The sequence below is a fragment of the Doryrhamphus excisus genome, chromosome 5 (genome assembly GCF_030265055.1).
Source record: "Doryrhamphus excisus isolate RoL2022-K1 chromosome 5, RoL_Dexc_1.0, whole genome shotgun sequence".
Classification (NCBI taxonomy): Eukaryota; Metazoa; Chordata; class Actinopteri; order Syngnathiformes; family Syngnathidae; genus Doryrhamphus; species Doryrhamphus excisus.
Window position 1 is genome coordinate 2,090,853 of NC_080470.1, and position 24,613 is coordinate 2,115,465.

General features: G+C 37.1%; 1 protein-coding gene and 1 long non-coding RNA gene across 5 annotated transcripts in view; one reads left to right on the forward strand and one right to left on the reverse strand.

Moving 5' to 3' along the window:
- The window catches only part of LOC131129258 (cAMP-specific 3',5'-cyclic phosphodiesterase 4D-like), a 116,128-nt gene extending 95,407 nt beyond the window's left edge, over positions 1 to 20,721 (forward strand). For all 4 annotated transcript variants that reach the window (XM_058072584.1, XM_058072585.1, XM_058072588.1 and 1 more), the window contains 9 exons: positions 3,039 to 3,132; positions 6,858 to 7,030; positions 7,103 to 7,201; positions 7,276 to 7,440; positions 7,532 to 7,631; positions 10,928 to 11,082; positions 12,538 to 12,660; positions 12,838 to 13,020; positions 14,944 to 20,721. In XM_058072584.1, the coding sequence (XP_057928567.1) occupies positions 3,039 to 3,132; positions 6,858 to 7,030; positions 7,103 to 7,201; positions 7,276 to 7,440; positions 7,532 to 7,631; positions 10,928 to 11,082; positions 12,538 to 12,660; positions 12,838 to 13,020; positions 14,944 to 15,405 (1,554 nt within the window). In that variant the 3' untranslated portion in view covers positions 15,406 to 20,721. The remainder of the gene's footprint in view (positions 1 to 3,038; positions 3,133 to 6,857; positions 7,031 to 7,102; positions 7,202 to 7,275; positions 7,441 to 7,531; positions 7,632 to 10,927; positions 11,083 to 12,537; positions 12,661 to 12,837; positions 13,021 to 14,943) is intronic.
- Positions 6,659 to 24,323, reverse strand: LOC131129265 (uncharacterized). The gene is made up of 4 exons (XR_009129809.1): positions 24,038 to 24,323; positions 23,853 to 23,925; positions 23,722 to 23,781; positions 6,659 to 7,618 (listed from the first exon to the last, which is right to left on the reverse strand). It is a non-coding gene; the product is annotated as an uncharacterized LOC131129265 (long non-coding RNA).
- Between the last annotated feature and the right edge of the window lie 290 nt (positions 24,324 to 24,613).

The window sequence follows — 24,613 nt, forward strand, 5'->3', positions numbered from 1 at the left end:
AAATGCATAATTAGGTAGAAAAAAAACATACATAAGTCGCTCCGGAGTATAAGTGGCACAAGGCCAAAAATGCATAATTAGGTAGAAAAAAAAACATAAATAAGTCGCTACGGAGTATAAGTCGCACAAGGCCAAAAATGCATAATTGGGTAGAAAAAAAACATACATAAGTCGATCCGGAGTATAAGTCGCACAACGCCAAAAATGCATAATTAGGTAGAAAAAAAACATACATAAGTCACTCCGGAGTATAAGTCGCACGAGGCCAAAAATGCATAATTAGGTACAAAAAAACATACATAAGTCGCCCCGGAGTATAAGTCGCACAACGCCAAAAATGCATAATTAGGTAGAAAAAAAACATACATAAGTCACTCCGGAGTATAAGTCGCACGAGGCCAAAAATGCATAATTAGGTAGAAAAAAAACATACATAAGTCGCTCCGAGTATAAATAACACAAGGCCAAAAATGCATAATTAGGTAGGAAAAAAACATACATAAGTCGCACTGGAGTATAAGTCGCACAAAAAGCCAAAAATGCATAATTAGGTAGAAAAAAACATACATAAGTCGCACTGGAGTATAAGTCACATTTTTTGCAAGTAATTTCTTTTCCAAACTACTTGACCAAAACAGACATTACGTCATCTTGGAAGGCAAGTTCTAATATTAATAAAAGAATAGAGAACAGGCTGAATATATGTAAGATATGCTAACACAATGTAAGATATGCTAACACAACGGTTATTAGCTACACAAAAAATAAACATAAACAGAAAAGGTGTCCAGTGTTTATTTAACATAAACACTTTTTTCATGTATAAGTCGCTCTGGAGTATAAGTCCCAGGAACAGCCAACCTATGAAAAAAAGTCCTACTTATAGTCGGGAAAATATGGTATATTTCAGGAATCTTTGCATGTAAATGTACTACGGTACTGTGACACTCAATAACGGTGCATTCAATGAAAGAGTTAACGCCCCCCCCCCCCCCCCCCCCCCCCGTCCCCGCCTGCTTCTCTCAGGCTGCTAGACTCAAATCTCCCCCAGTCAGCGAGTCAGGATTCTCTCCTCTGCCCAACCTCTGAAGGAGAACGCTCTGATTGGACAGAGGGAGGCAAACACTATGGGCGGGCGGGGGGGGGGAGGGACCGACTCCCCTTCTTTCTGTTTCTCATTGACGGTTTGTATCAGTAGTTGAATGGGCGACTTCAGTCGCTCCTTGTTCTTCCCGTTCGCAGACCACGTTCCCAGTTTTCCTCACTACACGCTCCGACACTCTTTTCCCCAACAACCTCTACTGTCCCTCAGCTACATTTATTATTCCCACAAAGGGGTTTTTCCCATTTGAGGGAACAGCTTGGAACTAAAACAATAAATGTGTCGACTCGTTGGATTGGATTTGAATCAACGAAAGATCAACATGCGTATGATGGAATGGGATTGTCCGTGTTGGCTCTCTGGGCTGGTCTGGAATGGGGACTCAGACAGGTGAGCGATGAAGACATCTGCCGGGTTGCCTTGTTTACATGTGACGTCGCATTGATCAGAAGCTAGTGGGGGGGGGGGGGGGGGCGGGGTACCAGTGAGTGAGACAAGGATGCATCTTAGCATTTTTTTTTTTTACACAATATATAGATATGATAAACGGGTGGGGGTAAACACCTGAAGCGGTTGTGGTACAAATGACGTTAGCGCATACGTTTTTCTTATGATGCACGGGATGCCAGAGATGTTACATAACCGCTTGCAGTACCGTACTATATGCTGATGTTGGCAAAAAAAAAAGATGAGTATGGATACAGTGCTAATATTTCAACCTACATGCAGCTGATGGTTTTTTTTCTACCTAAGTATGCATTTTTGGCCTTGTGCGACTTATACTGTGGAGCGACTTATGTATGTTTTTTTTTACCTAATTATGTATTTTTGGCTTTGTGTGACTTATACTCGGGAGCGACTTATGTATGTTTTTTTTTCTACCTAATTATGCATTTTTGGCCTTGTGCGACATACTGTGGAGCGACTTATGTATGTTTTTTTACCTAATTATGTATTTTTGGCCTTGTGCGCCTTGTACTCTGGACTGACTTATGTATGGGTTTTTTTCTACCTAATTATGCATTTTTGGCCTTGTGCGACTTATACTCCGGACTGACTTACGTATGTTTATTTTTCTACCTAATTATGCATTTTTGGCTTTGTGTGACTTATACTCCAGAGCGACTTATGTATGTTTTTTTCTACCTAATTATGCATTTTTGGCTTTGTGCGACTTATACTCCAGAGCGACTTATGTATGTTTTTTTTTCTACCGAATTATGCATTTTTGGCTTTGTGTGACTTATACTCCAGAGCGACTTATGTATGTTTTTTTCTACCTAATTATGCAGTTTTGGCCTTGTGCGACTTATACTCCGGAGTGACTTATGTATGTTTTTTTTCTACCTAATTATGCATTTTTGGCCTTGTGGGACTTATAGTCCAGAGCGACTTATGTATGTTTTTTTTCTACCTAATTATGTATTTTTGGCCTTGTGGGACTTATACTCCGGAGCGACTTATGTATGGGTTTTTTCTACCTAATTATGTATTTTTGGCCTTGTGCAACTTATACTCTGGACTGACTTATGTATGTTTTTTTCTACCTAATTATGCATTTTTAGCCTTGTGCGACTTATACTTCGGAGCGACTTATGTATGTTTTTTTTTTACCTAATTATGCATTTTTGGCTTTGTGCGACTTACACTCCGGAGTGACTTATGTATGTTTTTTTTCTACCTAATTATGCAGTTTTGGCTTTGTGCGACTTATACTCCGGACTGACTTACGTATGTATGTTTTTTTCTACCTAATTATGCATTTTTGGCCTTGTGCGACTTATACTTCGGAGCGACTTATGTATGTTTTTTTTTCTACCTAATTATGCATTTTTGGCCTTGTGCGACTTATACTCCGGACTGACTTATGTATGTTTTCAGTCTTCACCAAAATATTCATTGTATGCGCGTTTGTGGTTTTGATGTCTCCACACAGTTTAAGAGGATGCTAAACCGAGAACTGACTCAACTATCAGAGACCAGTCGCTCAGGGAATCAAGTGTCAGAGTTCATCGCCAATACCTTCCTTGGTGAGTTATTCATGACTTATTGTTACCTTTTTGTGTTTAGTTGGTTCTAACTAAGATAAATGTTGCTTTCCAATTACAAAGCATGTATGCTCAAATGTATTGTTTCATAATAAACGGTGGACAAGTGGTTAGCACGCAGACCTCACGGCTAGGAGACCAGGGTTCAATTCCACCCTCGGCCATCTCTGTGTGGAGTTTGCATGTTCTCTTCGGGGACTCTGGTTTCCTCCCACATTCCAAAAAAATGCTAGTTTGCTAACATGCTAAAGATGCTAATTGGTGACTCCAAATTGTCCATAGGTATGAATTTTGAGTGTGAATGGTTGTTTGTCTATATGTGCCCTGTGATTTGGAGTCATCAATTAGCATCTTTAGCATGTAAGCATGTTTTTGGAATGTGGGAGGAATGGGGAGAACATGCAAACTCCACACAGAGGGTGGAATTGAACTCGGGTCTCTGAGCTGTGAGACCTACGCGCTAACCACTCGACTACCGTGCAGCTTATATCTAATATTCATTCATTCATTCATTTTCTACTGCTTATCCTCACGAGGGTCGCGGGGGTGCTGGAGCCTATCCCAGCTGTCTTCGGGCGAGAGGCGGGGTACACCCTGGACTGGTGGCCAGCCAATCACAGGGCACATATAGACAAACAACCATTCACACTCACATTCATACCTATGGACAATTTGGAGTCACCAATTAGCATCTTTAGCATGTTAGCAAACTAGCATGTTTTTGGAATTTGGGAGGAAACCCATGCATGCATGGGGAGAACATGCAAACTCCACACAGAGGGTGGATTTGAACTCGGGTCTCTGAGCTGTGAGACCTACATGCTAACCACTCGTCCACTGTGCATCCTATATCTAATATTCATTCATTTTCTACCGCTTTTCCTGACGAGGGTCGCGGGGGTGCTGGAGCCTATCCCAGCTGTCTTCGGGCGAGAGGCGGGGTACACCCTGGACTGGTGGCCAGCCAGCCAATCACAGGGCACATATAGACAAACAACCATTCACACTCACAATTTGGAGTCACCAATTAGCATCTTTAGCATGTTAGCAAACTAGCATGTTTTTGGAATGTGGGAGGAATGGGGAGAACATGCAAACTCCACACAGAGGGCGGAATTGAACTCGGGTCTTTGAGCTGTGAGACCTACGTGCTAACCACTCGCCCACCGTGCAGCCTATATCTAATATATTAAATATATTAGATAATATTTCTGCCCTCATGGATGGCGAAGGAAATGGGATATTTACATATTTAAATTTTAAAAAAACAAATAATCAGTTAGTGATTAACTGGGTAATTAATTAACTGTGGATTAATTGCTGCAGCTGTAGTTCTTGTTTTGTTATGGTACAGTAGTATGCTAAAACAAAAGTTTTGTAGTATCTATTCTATGTATTTCTATGAACAGATATCATTAGAATGGTATTGTTTTTAAGACGACCGTTTCTCGTGCGTATTAGGGGTGATCCCCGCCCCTCCCCTTCCATATTAAAAAAAAGAAGGAGGTTCTGTGACCGACAGCATTCCCGGACACATTGTGTTGCGTTGTCGTAGCAACAGGGTGCAATATTATTAGCGGGCATGTTGCATCAATAGAAGACTCGGTCGACATCAGCCCCCGGCGGGGAGGATGGCGGCGAGGATGGCGGCTCAGCGATACTCTGAGAAGCGAGCTGTCAGTCACACGGGGTTTTGATATTATGGCCGCCTCGACGTCAAGACCGGCGCTGCTCGGAGATGACCACCATGGTTTCGGGTTTGAGGAAAAGGAGGCACTATGAGAGAGGTGAATGGGGGAGGGGAGGGGGGTTGCTAGTGTGATGCCGGTGCCGTGGTTGCTTATTATTATTATTATTATTATTATTTGGATGTTGGTTTAAAGCTGGTAGCCGTTTGGTAAAAAACTGTTAGCGCATCTTAAGGCTCCACAAAAAGTGATGAGTCATTTTAAACGTGCTGTGCGTATGGAGACGGCGTGTTTGTGTCATATTCATATTCAGGCTTTCCTCTTTCATTATTTCTATGGTGGATGATGATGATGATGATGATGACGATCTTTATATTAAGTATAGTAAAAAAAAAAATAAGCTAGTCGTTCAGTGTTTTTACAAAAATATGTGCATTCAAAAGAGACCTGCTTATCAATTCAATATTTATTGTCTATGTACTATTTCTACTGTCAGTAATATTATAAAAAAATACTCCATTAGAAATCGCTTATTGTATTTATTACGAATATCCTGTTTTTTTCAACTGTCAGTAATATTGTAAAAAAAAATACTCGATTAGACCTCGTGTATTGTATTTATTACGACTATCCTGTTTTTTCAACCGTCCGTAATATTATAAAGAAATACTCTATCCTGTTTTTTTCCAAATGAATTAATCATGATTAATCACCATTATGTGTGAAATATTAAGAAGCAAAGCTTATTAAATCCTACCCCTCCATCTGGTACTTTTACAATCAGTAACTGTTACATTTGTTCACTTCCTGCTTTCCTAATTTAATTTAATTTAATTTAATTTAATTTAATTTAATTTAATTTAATTTAATTTAATTTAATTTAATTTAATTTGATTTAATTTAATTTAAATAAAAGAAATCGCTTGTTGTATTTATTACAACTATCCTGTTTTTTCACCTTTCAGTAATATTATAAAGAAATACTCGATTAGAAATCGCTTATTGTATTTATTACGACTATCCTGTTTTTTTCAAATTAATTAATCATGATTAATCACCATTATGTCTGAAATATTCTCATTCTCATTTTTACTGTATTTATTACGACTATCCTGTTTTTTCAACTGTCAGTAATATTATAAAGAAATACTCGATTAGAAATCGCTTATTGTATTTATTACGACTATCCTGTTTTATTCAACTGTCAGTAATATTATAAAGAAATACTCGATTAGAAATCGCTTCTTGTATGTATTACGACTATCCTGTTTTTTCAAATTAATTAATCATGATTAATCACCATTATGTCTGAAATATTCTCATTCTCATTTTTACTGTATTTATTACGACTATCCTGTTTTTTCAACTGTCAGTAATATTATAAAGAAATACTCGATTAGAAATCGCTTATTGTATTTATTACGACTATCCTGTTTTTTTCAACTGTCAGTAATATTATAAAGAAATACTCGATTAGAAATCGCTTATTGTATTTATTACGACTTATAAAGAAATACTATTTATTTTATTTATAAATTTATTTTATTATTTTTTATTAATTTTTATTTAGTTTTTTTTTTGTTTTTTGTCACGTACCAAAGTACTCGGTGATATGAGCATCCAATGCCATAATGGGTACCATAGTAAGTGTCAATATAGTGATATATATAGCACATCATGACTGGTTCAAGACTCTTCATCCTTGTATTTAGCAAATTTATTTTATATATAAATTTATTGTATTAATTTTTATTAATTTTTATTTAGTTTTTTAAAAAATTTTTAAATTTTTTACATTTTTTGTCACATACCAAAGTACTCGGTGATATGAGCATCCAATGCCATAATGGGTACCATAGTAAGTGTCAATATAGTGATATATATAGCACATCATTACTGGTTCAAGACTCTTCATCTTTGTATTTAGCAAATTTATTTTATTTATAAATTTATGTTATTAATTTTTATTTTTTTTAATTTAGTTTTTTAAAATTTTTGGTTGTGTGGTTGTCGCTGCAGAGAAACAACACGATGTGGAGATCTTGTCTCCACCGCCAAAGGAGAAGGAGAAGAAGAAGAGGCCCATGTCACAGATCAGCGGTGTGAAAAAGACCACACCGAGCCCCAGCCTGGCATCTACCTCCATCCCTCGTTTTGGAGTCAACACCCCGCAGGAGAACCTGCTGGCTGGCGTGGGTCTCCAAATAAAGAACACAGAAGAAAGAAAGAAAATATGTTCTAAATGTCACGTTTGATTCCCTCAGGAGATTGAGGACCTTAACCGTTGGGGGTTGGACATATTCAAGATAGCAGAACTCTCCGGAAACCGCCCTTTGACGGTTTTAATGTTCTCCATCTTCCAGGTAGAAAGTAGATCAAGATTGTTTCAGGAGCGGGAAGAAAAAGGAAGTTAAAATTCTTCTTTGAATCCTAACAGGAACGAGAACTTTTAAAAACCTTTAAAATCCCGATGAACACCTTCATCACCTTCATGATGACGTTAGAGGACCATTACCGTGCTGATGTCGCTTATCACAACAACATCCATGCCGCCGACGTGGTGCAGTCCACGCACGTTCTCCTGTCCACGCCGGCTCTGGAGGTGAATCCGTGGATCATTTAGGAGAACACATGGAGAACACTTCCTGTCTAGCGTGACTTCTAATTCTTCTTCTCTTGGTGTTTCTTCCCAGGCTGTCTTTACAGATTTAGAGATCATGGCCGTTTTGTTTGCTAGCGCCATCCACGATGTCGACCACCCAGGCGTCACCAACCAGTTCCTGATAAACACAAGTAGGTATTTTTAAATTAATAAAATTAATAAAATTAATAAAATTAATAAATTAATAAATTAATAAATTAATAAATTAATAAATTAATAAATTAATAAATTAATAAATTAATAAATTAATATTTTTTTCCCGTATTTATTCATGGAATATTTTCATACCTAAAGCACAGAAAAAAAAATTCATTACGAAGATATTTTAAGAAAACAACCTGACCGGGTCATTTTTGACCCACTTATGGAAGGTTGGGGTAGTAACACAAAAACTAAAATTTCTTAAAATGTATAAAAGGTAAGTTAAAAATGTGAATGGCATGATATCAAAAACATGATTTTTGAGGAATACCTGGAATATGAAATGATTAAAAATTTTCATTATGAAGATATTTGAAGAAAACAACCTGACCGGGTCATTTTTGACCCACTTATGGAAGGTTGGGGTAGTAACACAAAAACTAAAATTTCTTAAAATGTATAAAAGATAAGTTAAAAATGTGAATGGCATGATATCAAAAACATGTTTTTTGAGGAATACCGGGAATATGAAATGCTAAAAAAAATTTAATTACAAAGATATTTCAAGAAAACAACCTGACCCGGTCATTTTTGACCCACTTATGGAAGGTTGGGGTAGTAACACAAAAACTAAAATTTCTTAAAATTTGTAAAAGGTAAGTTAAAAATGTGATTGAGGAATACCTGGAATATGAAATGATTAAAAATTTTCATTACGAAGATATTTCAAGAAAACAACCTGACCGGGTCATTTTTGACCCACTTATGGAAGGTTGGGGTAGTAACACAAAAACTAAAATCTCTTAAAATGTATAAAAGGTAAGTTAAAAATGTGAATGGCATGATATCAAAAACATGTTTTTTGAGGAATACCTGGAATATGAAATGATGAAAAATGTTCTTTATGAAGATATTTCAAGAAAACAACCTGACCGGGTCATTTTTGACCCACTTATGGAAGTTTGGGGTAGTAACACAAAAACTAAAATTTCTTAAAATGTATAAAAGATAAGTTAAAAATGTGAATGGCATGATATCAAAAACATGATTTTTGAGGAATACCTGGAATATGAAATGATTAAAAATTTTCATTATGAAGATATTTGAAGAAAACAACCTGACCGGGTCATTTTTGACCCACTTATGGAAGGTTGGGGTAGTAACACAAAAACTAAAATTTCTTAAAATTTATAAAAGGTAAGTTAAAAATGTGATTGTGAAATACCTGGAATATGAAATCCTAAAAAAATTTCATTACGAAGATATTTCAAGAAAACAACCTGACCGGGTCATTTTTGACCCACTTATGGAAGGTTGGGGTAGTAACACAAAAACTAAAATTTCTTAAAATGTATAAAAGATAAGTTAAAAATGTGAACGGCATTACATCAAAAACGTGTTTTTTGAGGAATACCTGGAATATGAAATGATAACCATTTTTCATTATGAAGATATTTCAAGAAAACAACCTGACCGGGTCATTTTTGACCCACTTATGGAAGGTTGGGGTAGTAACACAAAAACAAAAAATTCTTAAAATGTATAAAAAAATAAGTTAAAAATGTGAATGGCATGATATCAAAAACATGTTTTTTGAGGAATACCTGGAATATGAAATGATGAAAAAATTTCATTATGAAGATATTTCAAGAAAACAACCTGACCGGGTCATTTTTGACCCACTTATGGAAGGTTGGGGTAGTAACACAAAAACTAAAATTTCTTAAAATATATAAAAGATAAGTTAAAAATGTGAATGGCATGATATCAAAAACATGTTTTTTTAGGAATACCTGGAATATGAAATGCTAAAAAAATTTTCATTACAAAGATATTTCAAGAAAACAACCTGACCGGGTCATTTTTGACCCACTTATGGAAGGTTGGGGTAGTAACACAAAAACTAAAATTTCTTAAAATGTATAAAAGGTAAGTTAAAAATGTGATTGAGGAATACCTGGAATATGAAATTATAAAAAAAAATCATTACAAAGATATTTCAAGAAAACAACCTGACCGGGTCATTTTTGACCCACTTATGGAAGGTTGGGGTAGTAACACAAAAACTAAAATTTCTTAAAATGTATAAAAGATAAGTTAAAAATGTGAATGGTATGATATCAAAAACATGTTTTTTGAGGAATACCTGGAATATGAAATGATAACATTTTTCATTACAAAGATATTTCAAGAAAACAACCCGACCGGGTCATTTTTGACCCACTTATGGAAGGTTGGGGTAGTAACACAAAAACTAAAATTTCTTAAAATTTATAAAAGGTAAGTTAAAAATGTGATTGAGGAATACCTGGAATATGAAATGCTAAAAAAATTTTCATTACAAAGATATTTCAAGAAAACAACCTGACCGGGTCATTTTTGACCCACTTATGGAAGGTTGGGGTAGTAACACAAAAACTAAAATTTCTTAAAATGTATAAAAGGTAAGTTGAAAATGTAATTGAGGAATACCTGTATTATGAAATGCTAAAAAATTTCATTATGAAGATATTTCAAGAAAACAACCTGACCGGGTCATTTTTGACCCACTTATGGAAGGTTGGGGTAGTAACACAAAAACTAAAATTTCTTAAAATGTATGAAAAATAAGTTAAAAATGTGAATGGCATGATATTAAAAACATGATTTTTGAGGAATACCTGGAATATGAAATGATAAAAAATTTTCATTACAAAGATATTTCAAGAAAACAACCTGACCGGGTCATTTTTGACCCACTTATGCATCTAAGGGTAAAAGTATGATTTTCTTTACATTATTAGAGCCCTCTAGACATGAAATAACACCCCTATAGTCACCTTTAGTCACTTGTATTACCCAAATATAGTAGTCATAATAACAGAAAATAAGCCATTTAAGACATGAATGTGACTTATACTCTGTAAATTTAGGTAGCATGGACGTTGGGGGTTTCAGAGTCGAGTTTTAGCATGGCGTGGTTTAGCATTATTGTATTATATTATTATTTATTGTATTAATATTATTTAGCGTGGTATAGATTATTGTGGCTGCTGTGAGATAATTCAAACGTGCAATAAACGGATGTTGTTCCGGCGATCAAATCTGGTGCTTGTGTATCTTATTGAACATTACTGACACTTGGTGACCAGTGTGACCAAAATTTAGGTACTCAATATGCAATGTTTGTTTGAATATGCATATTTTTAAAAGTAATTATTGTGACAGTGATGATTTATTAGTGTATATTACTGTAAAAGACAGTAAACTATTCTTGTACTTCCAACTTCCACCTGGGCCTTCGCAGGTTCTGAGCTGGCGTTAATGTACAACGATGCCTCAGTGCTGGAGAACCATCACCTCGCCGTGGGCTTCAAACTGCTCCAAGGGGACAACTGTGACATCTTCCAGAACCTCAGCAAGAAACAGCGAGATTCCCTTCGCAAGATGGTGATCGACATGGTGAGGATGTTTTAGTAGCATCGGTATTGGCGTGCCCGGGCATGTGGGGCCTTCAGTGTGGACCAATCCACCAACCCAGTTAACCCCAGTTAATCTTTGAATTAACACCTAATCGCTACACCACAACATTCATTCATTCATTGATTTTTTACTGCTTTTTCCTCACGAGGGTCGTGGGGGTGCTGGAGCCTATCCCAGCTGACTTCAGGCAAAAGGCGGGGTACACCCTGGACTGGTGGCCAGCCAATCACAGGGCACATATAGACAAACAACCATTCACACTCACATTCATACCTATGGACAATTATTATGTCATCTTTTTGGGACTTTTTCAATGCTTAATACATAGTTTTTCTTCCAAAATTTTTTTAAATGTTTTTTTTTAATTTTCCAAATATTTCAACTTTCTTCAAAAAATTATTTTAGTAATATTATGATTTTATTCACATAATATTAGAACTTTTTCCCCAACCAAATTTTCAAAAAATTACAAATCTATTTTATAATTTTACAACTTTGAAGAATATTCTTTAATATTTCCAGTCATTGCTTCTAAAATGACATTATTTTTTTCATAATATTACGAGTTTATTCTCGTCAAATTGCCATTTTTTTCACAATATTTTGACTTTATTCTTGCAAAATTACAGCTGATTTTCCAGTTCTGTTAACTATTTCAACTTTCTTCTTGGAAGTTTCTATGCCGCTTATCCTCACTAGGATTGTGAGGGTATGCTGGAGCCTATCCCAGCTGTCTTCAGGCGAGAGAGGCGGGGTTCACCCTGGACTGGTGGCCAGCCAATCACAGGGCACATATAGACAAACAACCATTCACACTCACATTCATACCTATGGACAATTTGGAGTCGCTAATTAACCTAGCATGTTTTTGGAATGCGGGAGGAAACCGGAGTACCCGGAGAAAACCGGAGTTCAATTCCACCCTCGGCTATCTCTCTGTGGAGTTTGCATGTTCTCCCCGTGCATGCGTGGGTTTTCTCCGGGTTTCCTCCCACATTCCAAAAACATGCTAGGTTAATTAGCGACTCCAAATTGTCCATAGGTATGAATGTGAGTGTGATTGGTTGTTTGTCTATATGTGCCCTGTGATTGGCTGACCCGAAGACAGCTGGGATAGGCTCCAGCACCCCCACGACAGTATCACTCGGATACTGTGAACATCCAGCAGCAACACAACATTTTGGCATGACTACTATTTTGATGAAAAATATAAGGTTTTGCTTGTTACTATTTTTCATGAACTCAAACATTATATTTTTACACGCGGTGGCGAATGAACACGATGACGTCGCCCAATCACGTGCGGCTTGGACATTAATAAATAGAAAAAAATGGAGCCAGAATTTCCCAGCATTCATAGAATCCCATGAAAAAGCAAGTGATGGTAAATTTAGTACTTGAATATACAATAAGTACTCTGTATGTCTTCAACAGGTGCTAGCCACAGATATGTCCAAACATATGAACTTCTTGGCGGACATGAAGACAATGGTGGAGACCAAAAAAGTCACCAGCTTGGGAGTTCTCCTTCTGGACAACTACTCGGACCGAATCCAGGTTAGAGTCCTGTCCAAAAAAAAAGGTTTTTCAATTGTTTTCTGAAAAATAACAAAGCCACTGAATGTGAAATCTGTATAAATGCTGCCCCCTAGTGGACAAATACTGTACTGTTACCGGGTGGTTACATTTGTTGTCTTGAATGACTACAGTTTTTGAACTGCGTGTCTCCTTCAGGTTCTTCAGAACATGGTTCATTGTGCCGACCTGAGCAACCCGACCAAGCCTCTGGAACTTTACCGACAGTGGACGGACCGCATCATGGTGGAGTTCTTCACACAGGGAGACAGGGAACGCGATAAGGGAATGGAGATCAGTCCCATGTGCGACAAACACAACGCCTCCATTGAAAAGAGCCAGGTAGCACAATCTGGAATACAGTTGGAAATGATTGGCGTTTATCTCATGACATCCATCATCTAATGAGTGGCATAAAAAATCTAGTTATATATCAATCTTGAATATAACATGACTTTTTGTTGTTGGGGGATTTGCCACTAGATGAATACTCAACAAAAAAAAATACTGACGATATGAGGATAAGCGGTAGAAAATGAATGAATGAATGCTAACATTGTTCATTACATGCAAATATGCAAACATGCAGTTCATGTTTACATCACTAGAGTTTTGCATATGCATGTATTAGGAATGTGTTCATGCATAAGGTGCTGCCAATGGCTGTGTGTGAAAAGTTAAGACATGTACATACATAAGTACCGTATTTTCTGGACTATAAGTCGCTCCGGAATATAAGTTGCACAAGGCCAAAAATGCAAAATTAGGTCGAAAAAAAACATACATAAGTCGCTCCGGAGTATAAGTCACACAAGGCCAAAAATACATAATTAGGTAGAAAAAAAACATACATAAGTCGCTCCGGAGTATAAGTCGCACAAAGCCAAAAATACATAATTAGGTAGAAAAAAAAACATACATAAGTCGCTCCACAGTATAAGTTGCACAAGGCCAAAAATGCATAATTAGGTAGAAAAAAAAACCATACATAAGTCGCTTCAGAGTATAAGTCGCACAAAGCCAAAAATGCATAATTAGGTAGAAAAAAAACATACATAAGTCGCACAAGGCCAAAAATACATAATTAGGTAAAAAAAAAACATACATAAGTCGCTCCGGAGTATAAGTCGCACAAAGCCAAAAATACATAATTAGGTAGAAAAAAAACATACATAAGTCGCTCCGGAGTATAAGTCGCACAAGGCCAAAAATACATAATTAGGTAGTAAAAAACATACATAAGTCGCACCAGAGTATAAGTCGCACAAAGCCAAAAATACATAATTAGGTAGAAAAAAAACATACATAAGTCGCTCCGGAGTATAAGTCGCACAAAGCCAAAAATACATAATTAGGTAGAAAAAAACATACATAAGTCGCTCCGGAGTATAAGTCGCGTCAGGGCCAAAAATTCATAATTAGGTAGAAAAAAACATACATAAGTTGCTCCACAGTATAAGTTGCACAAGGCCAAAAATGCATAATTAGGTAGAAAAAAAAAACATACATAAGTCGCTCCAGAGTATAAGTCGCACAAAGCCAAAAATACATAATTAGGTAGAAAAAAAAAACATACATAAGTCGCTCCAGAGTATAAGTCGCACAAGGCCAAAAATGCATAACTAGGTAGAAAAAAAAACATACATAAGTCGCTCTGGAGTATAAGTAGCACAAGGCCAAAAATGCATATTTAGGTAGAAAAAAAACATACATAAGTCGCTCCAGAGTATAAGTCGCACAAAGCCAAAAATGCATAATTAGGTAGAAAAAAACATACATAAGTCGCTCCGGAGTATAAGTCGCACAAGGCCAAAAATGCATAATTAGGTAGAAAAAAAACATACATAAGTCGCACTGGAGTATAAGTCTAATTTTTTGCGGGTAATTTATTTTTCAAACTACTTGACCAAAACAGACATTACGTCATCTTTTTTATTTTTTTTCCCATCTGTGATTAAATACGATTAATTGCGAGTTAATTACAGACAAAATGTGATTAATCACAATCACGCTGACCACTTGTATATTATAATATATATATCAAAATATATACATGCGTACGTATATGAAGTTCACAAGTGAAAAATGACAACCAACTGAAACCACACTGATCCATCCTGCTACGTCTTCTTATTCTCTGGTAGACCATGCGTGTTAAGAAGCAGACTTCCGATACCATCTACTGTACGGAGTTACAGTAGAACAGGAAGCTAATCTCTTATTTACAAATGCGGACAGGTCGTTTCTGACGTTTGTGTTTGCTAGGTGGGTTTCATCGACTACATCGTACACCCACTGTGGGAGACGTGGGCGGACCTGGTGCACCCCGACGCTCAGGACATCCTGGACACGCTGGAGGACAACAGAGAGTGGTACCAGAGCATGATCCCTCGTAGCCCCTCACCGTCCAGCCCCGAGGAGCCCCACGCCGAGGTCAGACCAGGAGGAACCGGGTGTGTAGCGGGTCCTAACCCCGCTTCGGGTCTAAGCGGGGACAAGTTCCAGTTTGAACTCACACTGGAAGAAGAAGAAGAGGACGAGGAATTGGACTCTGACTTGGAAAGTCCACTCGAGGATGACCCCCAGTCGGGGGTGGAGCGGCACCGGGACTCGCCTTCCCCGTCGACGTCCCCGGACACCGGTACCAGGTACCGCCCACCTTCACCTCATCCTTTATGGGCCTTGATGGGACTTGAGTCTGACGTCGCAGAGCGCCCACCGTCATAGACCCGGTCCGGGCGGACGCAGAGGTCACATGACAACCAGCACAACCCGCCCCCTGCCTTTGAAGACACAGCAGCACGGAGCGGGCGGCAGGGCGGGCCCTTATTTACCAATAAAGTCTGTAAAATCACCACGGTCCCTTTACACTGGAGACAGCCTCTCTGTAGACGGAGGGACGCTCGCCCCCCCCTTTTTTTTTCATTTCATATTCGGGTGCCTAGTAAGTTTATTTCCCATCATGCTTTGGGAGCCTCACTTGGGAGCGTCCATGGAAGAAGAGTAACGCCGAGGCGACGCCCCTTCCAGAACGAAAGGTAAAAGAAACGTCTTCCTTTTAAACTACTGTAACAATCGGACACAAGGGTCTCGGAATTATTTTTGCACCATTTAGAATCGGAGAGTCCATTTTTTTTGGGGGGGGGGGGGGATTTTTTCGGAATTTGAATGTTTTGAAGTGATTGTTGAGGAGCAGCCAGAGAATCAACGGACCTAGACTAGACCTCAGGGTGTTGAAAAAGTCAAACGGAATGTAGCGTGGATGTATTCCCGGAATTCCTTCTTCCTTGTTGGACTTATCCCGGGAGGCGGAGTTGGCGGAGTTGGCGGAATTGGCGGAATTTTGAAGTGAAACCCTTTAAATTCGGCATCTAAAGCAATCGTCAAACCAGCTTGTAGCAGAACACGGATCCAGCACTAAAGAAGACACTACCTGTATCCAAGCTTTATTGTTTTTTTTAATTTTTTTTTTTTTTATACCTTTATTTAAACGGTGTCCTTGTTTCAAAAGTATGTCTTTTATCACTTCTTTGTTGTACATTTGCTGGTCTCGTCTGTGTTTATGTGCTTGAAAAGCATTTTTGCTTATTTGATCAGGGTGCCTCCAAGTCCGCAAGTAGCACTTTACCGTTTTTTTTTGTCGCTCGGCTTTTATTTTTTTTTTTAAATGTGTTTCCAAAGGGCTTCACCGCACTGTAGGTCTCCACGTCATGAATACAGCAACCGGGTACCTGAAGGCGGGGCAGGAAAAGGACCCGTTTCTTGGAACTAGTTAAAAAAAAAATGATGTTATAAATGGGTTTATGATTATGCCAATAACGGTCTTAACTTGTTTTTGCACAAAATGTGCTTGATTGGCTTGTCGAGCATCAGTAAAGCCAACAAGATGAAAAATGATCCTAATTGCCTTTGGCCTTAAACCATATTATTGTACAGAGTCACATTTTTAAAATTATATTTTAACATATTTATTTCCAGATTTAAATACTTTTATTTAAAAAAATACATCAAAATTATGCAGAAAATGCCCCTTATTTTAAAATTATTTTAACTTATTTAAAATTATTTTAAATTAGAATGTATGATTTTTTTTTACTATAAATAAAAAATACATTATAGATTAATTAATTACATACATTATTACATAAGTTGTGTGGTTAGCGCCGAGGCCACACAGCTAGGAGACCAGAGTTCGATTCCACCCTCGTCCATCGCTTAATTAATTAATTAATCGAATTAATTAATTAATTAATTAATTAATTGCCGACTCCAAACATCAGTATCACAGTACTGTGAACATCCAGCAGCAACACAACATTTTGGAATGACTACTATTTTGATGAAAAATACACTGAACCAGGGCTGCACAGCTAGGAGACCCGAGTTCGATTCCACCCTCTGCCATCTCTTAATTAATTGGCGGCTCCAAATATCAGTATCACAGTATCACTCGGATACTGTGAACATCCAGCAGCAACACAACATTTTGGAATGACTACTATTTTGATGAAAAATATACTGAACCAGGGCTTCACAGCTAGGAGACCAGAGTTCGATTCCACACTCGGCCATCTCTTAATTAATTAATTAATTAATTAATTGGCGACTCCAAAAATCAGTATCACAGTATAACTCGGATACTGTGAACATCCAGCAGCAACACAACATTTTGGCATGACTACTATTTTGATGAAAAATATACTGAACCAGGGCGGCACAGCTAGGAGACCATAGTTCGATTCCACCCTCGGCCATCTCTTAATTAATTAATTAATTAATTGGTGACTCCAAATATCCCCGCCTAGTACCCCGCCTCTCGCCCGAAGACAGCTGGGATAGGCTCCAGCACCCCCGCGACCCTTGTGAGGAAAAAGCGGTAGAAAATGAATGAATGAATAATTACATACATTATTACGTAGGATGAGTGGTTCGCACAGAGGCCACACAGCTAGGAGACCCGAGTTCGATTCCACCCTCGGCCGTCTCTTAATTAATTAATTGATTATCACTCGGATACTGTGAACATCCAGCAGCAACACAACATTTTATACATATTGGTATCGGAAATTGAGAGTTGGGCAATATCGGCCATAACTAATTATTATATAGAATGTTAACATTTGACTTTACATTATTTAGTTATTAATTATTATGGGGTATTCACACTGTAAAAAAATATAAATGTTAAAAATAAAATGTATCATAAAATATGATGAAATAGTACAGTAATAACTACAGTTATGGACTAAATTATTACACCATCCTTATTTTTTCAGCAAAACTAACGGTACCTTTGTTTGGACAAATATAATGACAACGATTATGATAATGATTGGCTATTGTAAAAAATAAATAAATAAAAAAAACACACGGAAATGGTGCGGTATAAGCTCTTAAATTAAACTCTTATGATCTATTTTTGTTGTCATCAAATGAACAAAATATATAAAATATTATTATTATAATTGTTTGATATAGATGTATTTATTTGTACAAACCACTGTATCAGTTGCAGGCACCAGCAGCACTAAATACACTAACAGACCTGCCAATCTTGAAGAAATGTTACGAGTCGTAGCCCCCCCCCCCCCCCCCCAACTTATTAGCCCCCCCCCACTATTTGATGGGAAACGCTCTGCTCTATCATGACTTGTTGGAAATGACCCACAATGCATTAACTCTAGTGCCTTTAAAATAAAAATGAATGTAGTTTCATGTAGTTTATGGTTCAACCTATTTATTGCTACTTTTTTAGTGGGGAACCATTTCCTGCCCAGCCCACAGGTACACTCGGTTAAAAAAAAAATAATCATAAAAAAAAAAGGAGCACAGGTGTGAAAGTTGCTGAAAGAAATAACTGTAATTCAAACTGATTGTCTTATTTGGTAGTAAAGTGCTTGACCGGGATAAATGTGTGCCAACGGTGTTAGAATCCCACACACACACATACACACATCTGCCAGCCTACGATGCTACATTTCTACACTAGTAATTTCTTCGATTTTTGTGCCACTTAGTAGCGCTCCACCGTTTTAATCATCCGATAGCCGAGTGTTTGAGGAGCTCTTTGCGTCCGTGTGTGTGTAGGTGTGTCCCGTCTAGATCAGTATTTGTGGTCAACACACAGGTAGAAAGACCAGGAAGTAAGCCAGCACCACACTTCCTGGTCAGGCGGTGGTAGAAAACACTAGTGAGTTGTATTGATCAGCCTTATATTTAGGGTGTTGGCGCGTGATGTTCAAGGACCATTGGACTGTATTTCAGATGCCGAGTCCAAAAATAGATTGCAATTCTAAAAAACGGGCCTCCTTAAAAAAAAAAAAAATTCGCAAATTTACCACTTTTAATAAGGTTAGAGAATAAGGTTGTAAATTTACGACTTTATTTACTACTTTACTTACTTATTTACTCTTATTCCCGAAAAAATTGCAAGAGTAATGTCAAAAATTTACTCAAAATGTGTAATTTTGTTTTATTGAATTTTGTGGTAAATTTACATTTTTTTTTTAAATTGCAGATTATTTTAATAATTGGTCATTAATTTTTTTTTCTTGTAAATTTACAGGAAAAAAGAGAAAATTAAAAAAAAAAATCAAGTCATGTTATGAGAATAGTCATAAATTTATGACTTTTGTTATAAGAATAAGTCTCGAAGGATTTCAAAAATCAAGACGAGGAAATTAGTAAATATATGACTTTATTTTTCACAAAATCTCAGATTTTATTTTTATTTTGTGAAAAATTTACAATTTACTACTTTATTCTTATGTTCGAAAAAAAATCCCCAAAATCAGTAACATTTTTTAATTAAATTTTGGGGTAAATTTACAATTTTATTCTTGAAATCACAGATTATTTTAATACTTGGTCATTACAATTTTTTCGAGTAAATTTACAGGAAAAAAGAGAAAAAAAAATGTAATATTACGAGAATCAAGTCATGTTAGGAGAATAGTCGTAAATTTATGACTTTTTTCTCATAAAAATAAGTCTCAAAAGATTTCAAAAATAAAGACGAGCAAATTAGTAAATGACATTATTCTTCTGAAAATCTCAGATTTTATTTTATAAATTATTATTTTTATTTTAACTTTATTCTTGTGCTAAAAAAAATCCCCCAAATTCTCAAAATCAGTAACATTTTTAAATAAAATTTTGGGGTACATTTACAATTTTATTCTTGAAATCACAGATTATTTTAATACTTGGTTGTTGGGAATTTTTTCTTGTAAATTTACAGGAAAAAAAGAGAAAAAAAATTGTAATAGTACGAGAATCAAGTCATGTTATGAGAAGTAAATTTACGACTTTATTCTTAAAATCTCAGAATTTTTTTTAATTTGGAAAATGTACAATTTACTACTTATTTATGACTTTATTCTTATGCTTGAAAAAATTCCAAGAGTAATGTAAAAAAATTATGACTTTATTCTCAGAATCTGTAAAAAAATTTTAAATAAAAATTTTGGGTATTCTTGAAATCACAGATTATTTTAATACTTGGTTGTTACAAGTTTTTTCTTGTAAATTTACAGTAAATAAGAGACAAAAGTATGACGAGAATCAAGTCATTATGAGAATAAAGTCGTAATTTTTTTAATTTTCTCGTCTTTATTTTTTTAAATCCCTTTTTCTCAGAAAAAAAGGGTCATGATTTGACTTTGAAAAATACGGGCGAGTTGAACTCAGCACAGTGGTTCTTGACACGAAAACATCAGTGCCAAAAAAAAAGTATTCCAATAAACGTGTACACGGGTGTTCCTGCGCTCGATCACTTTTTGTGTTGAGCCATCATCATTCATGTTGATCATGTCGTGCAAACTTCTCGAAAGCTATTTATTCCTACATGTCTGTCTGTCCAGGACAAAGTACTGTAAAAAAAAAAAAAAAAAAAAATGTTCTGGAGCCGAAAGATCAAATATACTTTAAAGTATACAGTAGATCTACCACTCTGAAAGCTTTTGCATTTTAAAAACCAAATGATTTTCGGGAGGCCAGGGTGTACCATGTGGGGAAAATGCCAATAAATGATATGGAAATTAATGTCGTTGTTGGTACTTCATTGTCTCTAACGTCACCTGCTACTACTAGCGTCAATGAAAAAAAAACAAAACAGTTCATACGTCATTAATTGTGCAACTGTTACTTTAACTGCATTTGTATAAATGTATTCATACCCGTGGAAAACGCAACTGATTCACAAACGGGTCACTAAAACTTAGCCTGCGAGTGGAGTTTTCACGGACTCACGGGTACTGGATGAAAACTTGACTTGTTGAATCATAGGTCCTCAACGAAGACTCGCGTTTTAATGACGGGTACTCGGCAAAAAAAAGTTTCTAACTCAACATTTACTCAACAAATTTTGTTTCGAGTTTCACTGACTTACGGGTACTCGTCAAAGACTTGTGTTTCTGACTCACAGGTAGCAGACAATGATTCAAGTTTCACTAACCCACGGGTACCGGAAGACTCAAGATTCACTTATTCACGGGTACTCAATGAATACTCATGTTTTTTGTTTTTTTTAGTCATGGACAAAGAATCGAATGTCATTGACTCAAAGGCATTTGATGAAGACTGGAGATTCTGACTCATGGGTACTAGACGAAGACTCAAGTTTCACTGACTTACGGATACTCAAAAAGACTCGGGTTTCTGACTCATGAGCACGAGACAAAGACTCTGGTTTCTGACTCATGGATACTAGACAAAGACTCAAGTTTCTGACTCATGAGCACGAGACAAAGACTCAAATTTCAGTGTCTTATGGAAACTCGAAAAGACTCGAGTTCCTGACTCATGGGTACTAGACAAAGACTCAGGTTTCACTGACTTACGGATACTCGACAAAACTTGGGTTTCTCACTCATGGGTAGTGGACAAAGACTCAAGTTTCACTGACTTATGAATACTCAAAAAGACTCGGGTTTCTGACTCATGGGTACTAGACAAAGACTCAAGTTTCAGTGACTTATGGATACTCGAAAAGACTCGGGTTTCTGACTCATGGGTACTAGACAAAGACTCAAGTTTCAGTGACTTATGGAAACTCGAAAAGACTCGAGTTCCTGATTCATGGGTACTAGACAAAGACTCAAGTTTCACTGACTTATAGATACTCGACAAGACTTGGGTTTCTGACTCATGGGTACTAGACAACGACTCAAGTTTCACTGACTTATGGATACTCGACAAGACTCGGGTTTCTGACTCATGGGTACTAAACAAAGACTCATGTTTCACTGACTTATGGATACTCGAAATGACTCAAGTTTCTGACTCATGAGCACTAGACAAAGACTCAAGTTTCACTGACTTATGGATACTCTACAAGACTTGGGTTTCTGACTCATGGGTACTAGACAAAGACTCAAGTTTCACTGATTTATGGATACTTGACAAGACTTGGGTTTCTGACTCATGGGTACTAGACAAAGACTTAAGTTTCACTGACTTATGGATACTCGAAAAGACTTGGGTTTCTGACTCATGGGTACTAGACAAAGACTCAAGTTTCACTGATTTATGGATACTCGAAAAGACTCAGGTTTCTGACTCATGGGTACTAGACAAAGACTCAAGTTTCACTGATTTATGGATACTTGACAAGACTTGGGTTTCTGACTCATGGGTACTAGACAAAGACTTAAGTTTCACTGACTTATGGATACTCGAAAAGACTTGGGTTTCTGACTCATGGGTACTAGACAAAGACTCAAGTTTCACTGACTTATGGATACTCGACAAGACTTGGGTTTCTGACTCATGGGTACTAGACAAAGACTCAAGTTTCACTGAATTAGGGATACTCGAAATGACTCAAGTTTCTGACTCATGGGTACTGGACAAAGACTCAAGTTTCACTGATTTGTGGATACTCGAAAAGACTTGGGTTTCTGGCTCATGGGTACTAGACAAAGACTCAAGTTTCAATGACTTACGGATACTCGACAAGACTCGGGTTTCTGACTCATGGGTACTCAACAAAGACTCAAGTTTCACTTGAATTGGCTCATCGTTGTGCATTGTTTGACTTCCTTACTCAATCCATCCCATAGTTTGATTCCACATACTGAAATGCTATGGCTAGCATAACGTAGTCCTAGCATAGAAGTGTTTCATCACCTTGTGCCTCTCCCGCAAGGAGATGAATGAGTTAATAAAAATGACATATTACACATATACCATGCAAATTATTTATTAGGACCATTAGAGAAACACTGTGAGAAACACTGAAGCATGTTTATGATGGCATTGACTTGACTCAGGGAGTTATTTCTACAGGCCGGTCTGTGTTTAAGCTCCCCCTTGTGGCCGCATCATGTATTACACTATGTTTAATTTAATGGACCACAATATTGACCTCATTAACGCATATTGTGTTTGCATGAAACCTTATGCAATTATGCTAGATTTTTTTTTTTTTTTTTACGTACTAACTACAGTGGCCGGCTGGGGCAAACCTGACCTCACAGTCCTATGACAGAAATCACCCATAATGCAATGGGATACTGCTGCAATGACATGAATGCTGCACGTTTTTTGATAAAATATGACAAATATAAAAAGAGAAAGGATGCAAATTCCAATAACACACACAAACTCTCCTAGCTTGCAGTATTTCTCTCATGTAGTTGTTTAACTGGGTGTTTTTTTTCTGTTTTGGGAATTTTGCATCATTTCTGTCTTGCATTTGTTATTCATCATTCATGCAACAAACTGTCAAGAAACATGCATAGCAAAATTAAACATGGCGTTGAGTCTTGGTGGTGGGCGGGGCTCAGCGCTCTCGTTATGGCAGCGTTGGAGTGCATCAGTCTGCGGTGTCAAAAGACATGATGGAACCGCAGCTCCCCAGTGCCGGCGGCACTCCTGTAGCCCTAGACCGTGACTCTACCACCACTATGCATGACTTATTACTCACTTATGTTATATAGTTGACAAAATAAGTTTTTTTTTTTTAAGAGGATAGACTCTTCTAAAGTACATCCGTGTTTCATTTTAATTTTACCTCATTCGGACATTCGGAATGCTACTCACAGATTCCATGAAGAAGATGATAGGGAATGCTGCATGGTCTGGCAGGTGCAGGATGCAACCCTAGGAGAACAGTTCATGGATTGGAAGATTGATTCCAAGAAAAGTGCAACGCATTGACAAACACTGCAAACCTCAATCATATTCCCATGGCATTCCGGTTCTCCATTATGGCAGGTGAAGGTAAGTATTGCTTGACAAAAGCTCCTGGAAAACAACAGGTAAACACATGTTTAACTTCATGGTAGCTTATGATGAAGACTTTTAGCAATGACTAACTATTAGCTAACATCTCTAACGTCAACAATTTTCCACTCACCTTGCATTCAAATAGCAATCTCCAAAAGAGCGACACCACTGTAATGGAGGATAGCGACAATCTCAGTGGAGGACAACAAAAGCGACAAAAGCTGTTAGCTTCATGGCTGCTGAAAAAAGTGAATAAGTTTCCACAAACGGAAGCTATTTAGCTCCGTGTTTTTACTGTCGCGCTTCCGTATTTTCACGTCAATAAGTAAACAGTACTGTGTACTTAAGTTTCCGAGTGCGGGACGTTTGACCGTGTAGTGTTGTCCCAAATCCATTAGTGTCGTATTTACCGGAAATGACGATGCAGGTATGTATTAGCAACCACTTCCTGTTAGTACTTAGCATTGGAATGCACTCAAGTGTGAAAAGTGCGCGAATTGAAACACAGCAATACTATCAGTAGACCGCATCCAAGTGTGAAAGCTGGTGATGCTTTCACTGACCCTCGTCCACACCAGTGTCCCGTCGTAGTGAATCCCCTTGGGGACAACTTATTTGAACATATATATTATTATATTATTGAACATATATATTTGAACACTTATTTTATAGATTAGCAGGTAACTAGTTAGATGTTTTTTTTTAT